The sequence below is a fragment of the Sinocyclocheilus grahami genome, unplaced genomic scaffold, assembly GCF_001515645.1.
Source record: "Sinocyclocheilus grahami isolate Dianchi unplaced genomic scaffold, SAMN03320097.WGS_v1.1 scaffold96.1, whole genome shotgun sequence".
In the NCBI taxonomy this organism is placed as follows: Eukaryota; Metazoa; Chordata; class Actinopteri; order Cypriniformes; family Cyprinidae; genus Sinocyclocheilus; species Sinocyclocheilus grahami.
In genome coordinates, this window is record NW_015505275.1 from 2,964,526 (window position 1) to 2,971,042 (window position 6,517).

Consider the following 6,517-nt stretch of genomic DNA (forward strand, 5'->3'; position numbering starts at 1 on the left):
TTCCAAATTTTTTTTTTATATAAATTAGTTTTTTTTTTTTTTTTTTTTTTTGAAATTTGTGTTTTACATTTTTTATTCTATTTATATAATACTTTAAGCATGCTTAACATGTTTATTAAAATTTAAAAAAAAGAGTTGTTTTAAAAAAAATTTGTAATGATGTCTGTACGCATAAGATTACTCAAAACAAAATTTCTCAGTTCCCCTCTAAATAGAAAAAAAAATCACATTTGTTTTTTCTTTTAAGTTAAATTAATGAATGGAGGAGTATTTGTAAACATGAGAACACTTCAGAGACTTTATCTACATACTGTATTTTTAAGTGCCAAGCAATATAAAGGTTAGATAGATAAAAGCACCCACTCAAAGACAATAGAAGTCTAAAGTCTAAAAAGCAAGAGAAATAAAAAGTAAACAGTCAGTAAGAGATGAGGAACCAGGTGAAGTACCCCTCTACATCCACGTTTTCCTCTTTAAGAGTGACGTCAGACACCAGTGGCATGAGCACAGAGTGATATCGGATAACAGATCCCACACACTGACGCTTCATATGAATCTGACGTTTCTTATCTGCCTCCAAACGCTCATAGTTTTCTGTCAAAAAAAATCACAAACAGCTATTAGCATTCAAGTTTTATAGACAGTTATCAGTTATCAGTTATCAATTCCTCACCCAGTGATCGAAGGTTAATCTGTGCTGTGACCTTAGCCTCTGCTAAAAGTTCAGCCTGGGTCAAAGGTCGCTCATGTCTTGTACCCTTTCTTCGACGCGGAGCAACCTGCCTCTCCTGCAGTCTCAGGTATGTCAGCCGTGTGTGTTCTGTTGTTGACTGACGCACCGACGTCCTGTCTAAGACAAAAACAATTTCAAGGTTTACTAACATTTACTATAACTCTCTCCACAGTATGATGTGGTCACTACGTGCTTAAATTGTTGCCATTCAAGGAAGAGATGTAAACTTGACTTATTGACAGCTTCCCCAACAAACGCATTTTATTGCACTGTAAATCATCTAATTCACGTGAAGAAGAAACAATGACTTCAGAACCTGATGTGGTTTATGCAGAAAGAAAGTGGTTTATGAGTATATTGTAAATGTGTAATCAGAGGTTCATAGAAATTGTTACTAGTTTTGTAAATCTCTGTTATCATTAACATCTACTCACTTCCTGTTGGATAATGTTGTTGATACATACTGTTTGCTTTTTTCATAGAAACTATTTTTATGGCAGTCAATTCCTTGGAAAGAGGAAGGGTACAAAAAAAAGAAAAAAGAAAGAAAATAATACTGTTTGTGTGTCATTGCATAAAAATAATAAGGAAAAATAGTCCGATTTTAAGCAACTAAAAATCACATAAAACTATCAAAATTGATAAATGAGAATTACTGATATATTTCCACACATTCATAAAATTATTTGAAAATATGAAAATATACAGAATAATATATTGCGCTAATACAATAGTACTATATAGCACTAAATCCGTCAAGTTAAACATGTCAAATCATCTTCCACCCACCATGTTGCCATGATTTTAACAAAAAATCCAACCGTCCAAAAACCTAAAAAAAAAAATTATATTTCTTATCAGTAAAAACTTTATTTCTGATATAGCTACCATTACATATATTTTCATTTATGACATGTGTACCTATGCAAACAATAAAGTGAGACAAAAGCTCATGAATAAATTCAGCTTTATGTGAACCTATGTGTTAACTCATGAAAGAGAAATTAATTAATTGAGTGTTTCAATTAAGATATTACATGTAATAAAAATGTAGTGCAGTATATTTTTTATATGTATCAATATATAGCAATACACGGTCCATGCATATATTGTGGTATAAGAACTAGTTTCCTAATATGTCACATGTGCATGTGTAAATAAAGTGAAAAAGTCTCACTCTTGCTGATGTCCTCCTGTAGTTCAGGGGGGTTGTATTTGTTGATCTTTGTCTTGTCTGTCCTCCTGGGCAGTTCAGCCAGTTTCCGTTGTTTTGGTTTTTGCCGCACCACTTTAACTGGCTCCTACACAAACACAAGGTTCTGGGATTACAAGTGGAGTAAATATGAAAATTCTGTCATTATTTACTTTCTGTACAGAATGTACTAGTCACTATTTTATATACAATTCCAAAGAATAAGGACTGAAACTTCAAAAAGGATGCAAAAGCACCATAAATGAATCATAAAACTAGTCCATACGACTCATGCACTATATTACCAGTCATCTGAAGCTATTTATGGTAGCTTTTTATGATGGTTTTATGGTTCTTTTTCTTAGCAACTCTCCTGTACCTTGTAGGCTTTGGTCACCACTCTGCTCTTTCGACGCGGCCCATCCTCCTCCTGCTCGCTGTCGGGTTCATCCCCCTCATCAATGTCAAAGTCACTGTCCACCTCATCTTCCGTTTCAGACAAGTCACCTTTATATTCTTCATCACCTGATTCCTGCAGAAATCACGTTTTCAGGACTCAAAGACACAGAGGAGACACTAGACAGGTGCATATTATTCGCATAACGCATGGATTACATTCAATTAAATTAAATAGTGTATACAATATGTGACCCTGGACCACAAAACCAGTCAAACGTTGCACTGGTATATTTGTAGCAATAGCCAAAAATACACTGTATAGGGCCAAATTTATCGATTTTTCTTTTATGCCAAAAATCATTAGGATATCAAGTAAAGACCAAGTTCCATGAAGATATTTTGTAAATTTCCTACCGTAAATATATCAAAACTTAATTTTTGATTAGTAATATGCATTGCTAAGAACTTCATTTTGGACAACTTTAAAGGCGTTTTTGTCTTCTTCTTTTTTTTGCACCCTCAGATTCCAGATTTTTTAAATAGTTGTATCTCGGCCAAATATTGCAGTAGCCCCTCAATGCAGAACACAAGATCCAGGGGGCGTGGTTGGATCCACATCTAGGGGGTGGAGATTGGTAGGTTTAGGGGTGGAGAAGGGTGGGTTTAGGGATCAGGGGGTGGAGACGGGTAGGTTTTGGTATATGTAAGGTGGGAGAAGTTGGATCTGGATCCAACCACGGCCCCTGGATCTTGTGTTCTGCAGTGAGGACCATCTCAAATATTGTCCTATCCTAACAAACCATATATCAATGGAAAGCTTATTTATTCGTATAAATCTCCATTTCAAACAATTGACCCTCATGACCAGTTTTGTGGTCCAGGGTCATATAATATCTGATTTATTAGAATAATGCATGTATTAAATTAACTGTTAATATAATAAACATCTGATCACCCTTTTGTATAAATCTATTAATGCTTTGTATAAATTTGTTGAAATACATGTCTGCCCTATTATTGTGTTCTTTATAGAGATATATATACTTAACCTTACACAAAAATAAATTTACATACATTTTCCTTATGTACCAATGTATATAATAATGATGTATTGAATATATTAAATTAAATTAATGATTAATTAACAAAAATATACAGAACAATATATTATGTTAATATATTACAACATATTGAATAATACATAAGGAATTGCAGCTTTACGTGTATAGAAAAATTGACTATATTTATATAGCAATGTACATTCAGTTAGAATGTATAATTTATACAATATATGCCATATCTAATTTATTAGAATAATAGATTTTTTTAAGCTGCTTTAAAACATGAATTGTGAAAATGTCTATACAATACATTGAGTTTAGCTGAATTAAAATAAATGGAAAGTGTAGCACATAACCAAACATACAGAATAACTAAATGTGAAATAATCTAAATATTAAATTATATACAAAAACACATATAAATGTTATATACTGTGTATAAATTCCTTTTTTTATTATTATGATTTTTTTAACTAAATAAAAGCACAATGACTCCATAAAGTCATGTGATAGAGATCTCCTGACAGTCTCAAGACAATCAAATCAGAGTGACGGGGCATATTCTTACAGGTTCAAGTCCAAACGTTCATGCCGAAGTATAATTGTATTACAGCTGCGGACATGTGTCAACACAAGCCCTTGTCAAGCTGCACAGGTGATATTTCATCACTCACGTCGTGAAATCCTCCATAGGTGGTCTTGTAGAACTCATCCTCCTCCTCTGCATCCAGCAGTCTGGACATGCGGTTTCCCGCAGTCTTTCGAGGAGCCCTGCTGAAAGCTAAACTCATCCTGACACCTAAATCTATTTCACAGATATGTAAAGACGATAAGATGGGTATTTATAATTTAAATGAATGGCATGACAAGTTCAAATAGAGCATGTGACCAGATTTCAGGATCGGACTCAAATCTGTTGCGTAAAGCAAAATATTACGGCATCATCAGGTGCGCATCTGAAGGTTTTCAAAATTGTATCAGATCATACCAGTTTGACAGCTGAATAAATGTCAGACTCGCTAGTCTAATGTGGTATTAAGAGAGTAATCGATGTAGAGATCTAGCTCCAGACCAAACTAATAGAACGAGGAGATTCATCCGCGGCCGCCAGGAGGAGACAGAGGTACAGCGAGGACGACTGCACTGAAGTACCCTCGTGTCCGGAAATGATTATTCAAGTTCATCTTCTGAACTCTCGCATAACACCAGCTGTAACGTGGCCAATTAAAATGACAGAAGGAGTCATTCTATGAAACATGAGACATTATATGAGTCTTTCTCATTGACACAAAATGACTTGGTCTGGAAAATATTCCCATTACTTTTCCAGTCTTTTATAAAAACAAATTTGATAAAATCTCCACAAACCAAAAACATCATTTACCAAATGAAATGATTTAATAGTGGACATAAACTGAAACATATCAACTAAAATTGATTTTTAAATAATCTTTTGGTTTATTCTTAAGTAACTTGTAACAGAATGTGGCTGCAGTTCTCCTTGTTATTAAAGTTGTCATGGTGGATCATTAGCATCCAAGTGTCAGAAATATGATGTTTCTATAAATAGTAGAACATTTATGTTATGCTTGATGAATCTTGTGGAGCATAAAAAAACTAATTATGACTGTTAAATGAGAGTCGAACGTGGCAACTTTTGAACTTGGCTCTTCTGAAAACTGTTTAGTGCACTTCATCAAATGTTATAAACTCCTGTCATGGAATAACTCATACATATTTTTTTAGAAAAGATCATTAATTTGATCTTTTTAATGATTGGCAATGTCATTTGTACATAACATTTAGTCAAAAAAAAAAAAAACTCAATGAAACCCTAAAAAAGTTCTTCACATATTTCAGATATGAACTGTATCAATCAGAAATGAAAGCAACATTCCAAAATAACAGTCCATAGTCATTGTTTTGCATGTTGTAATGAAAGACTCGTGACGTCCAAAAATGCATCCAAACCATTTTTCCCAGGCCAGTTACACTGAAAGAGACTGATTCTTGTGAAGATGGCCACTCACTTATCAATCCCTACAGAGTAAATGTGAGACATACTTCAGATTAGCCAAGTAGCTTTGATTGTTATTTAATACACAAGGATTTGCTGCCAGCCAATTATTAAAGGCATGAGGCATTTTGAAGACCAATATTTTAAGTAGAATGAATGTGAAAATTGGCTGTTGGCCATTGGTCTTCAAATGCCTGGGGACTTACCTTTGTGGGTTTGAGGGGGGAAATGCCAAGCCCAAACCAATTCAACGGTTTTTAAAAAAATTAGCAAAAGTCCATGGGGGAAAACCTTGAGACAGAGAACCACCACTCATTTTACAGGAAAGTTGAATTTAATACAAAACAACAACACAGTGTCAAACTGTAATTCATTAAATGAGATAGGTACTCATTACAGGACTAGAAAGTTAAACTCTACCTTAATTAATTGCATCTTGTCAATGATTAAAGGGGTCATATGATGCGATTTCAAGTTTTCCTTTCTCTTTGGAGTGTTACAAGCTGATTGTGCATAGATAAGATCCCTGAAGTTGCAAAGACTAAAGTCTCAAAACCAAAGAGATATTCTTTATCAAAGTTAAGACTCTGCCACACCCCCCTAAAATGGCTCGTTCTAACACGCCCCCACATATCTACCTCACTATGTGGAAATATTAGCATAATGCGGCCCAAATGTTCACGCAAAGAAAGAAGGCGTGGTTTCAGTAACCGCAGTTAGTGTTGAAGCTGCCATGTCAGGGAGACGCTGTGTGTTTCTAGGCGAAAGCAAAAGCACTTTATTTGGCCTTCCAGAAGTAGATGCATTTAGGAATCTTTAAGATTACTTACAACAGAACAGCAATGCATTTTATGGACGACCGTTTCGTGAACCTAGGAGAGGAGGTAATTCTGACTTTGCTAAGACAACCTGGCGCTTCTGAACCAGCTACTGTTTTGTTATTAATTTAAGTATTTGCTATTGACTGTTCAAATGCTGAGTTTTGCGCATCGTGTGTGTGTGTGTGCGTGTGTGCGAGAGAGAGAGAGAGAGAGAGAGAGAGAGAGAGAGATCACAGTGGAGTCAGCTGTCTTAACCGTGGCACCGTGGCTGCAAACACATACCAGCGTCATCAC

The 6,517-nt window shown here is 34.9% G+C and overlaps 1 protein-coding gene across 1 annotated transcript in view; it reads right to left on the bottom strand.

Moving 5' to 3' along the window:
* vps72b (vacuolar protein sorting 72 homolog b) overlaps positions 1 to 4,432 on the bottom strand; it is a 5,742-nt gene extending 1,310 nt beyond the window's left edge. The window contains exons 1-5 of the mRNA XM_016275871.1: positions 4,060 to 4,432; positions 2,305 to 2,457; positions 1,911 to 2,034; positions 674 to 850; positions 450 to 594 (exon numbers count right to left, since the gene is read on the bottom strand). Of these exons, the coding sequence (XP_016131357.1) occupies positions 450 to 594; positions 674 to 850; positions 1,911 to 2,034; positions 2,305 to 2,457; positions 4,060 to 4,176 (716 nt within the window). The 5' untranslated portion in view covers positions 4,177 to 4,432. The remainder of the gene's footprint in view (positions 1 to 449; positions 595 to 673; positions 851 to 1,910; positions 2,035 to 2,304; positions 2,458 to 4,059) is intronic.
* Between the last annotated feature and the right edge of the window lie 2,085 nt (positions 4,433 to 6,517).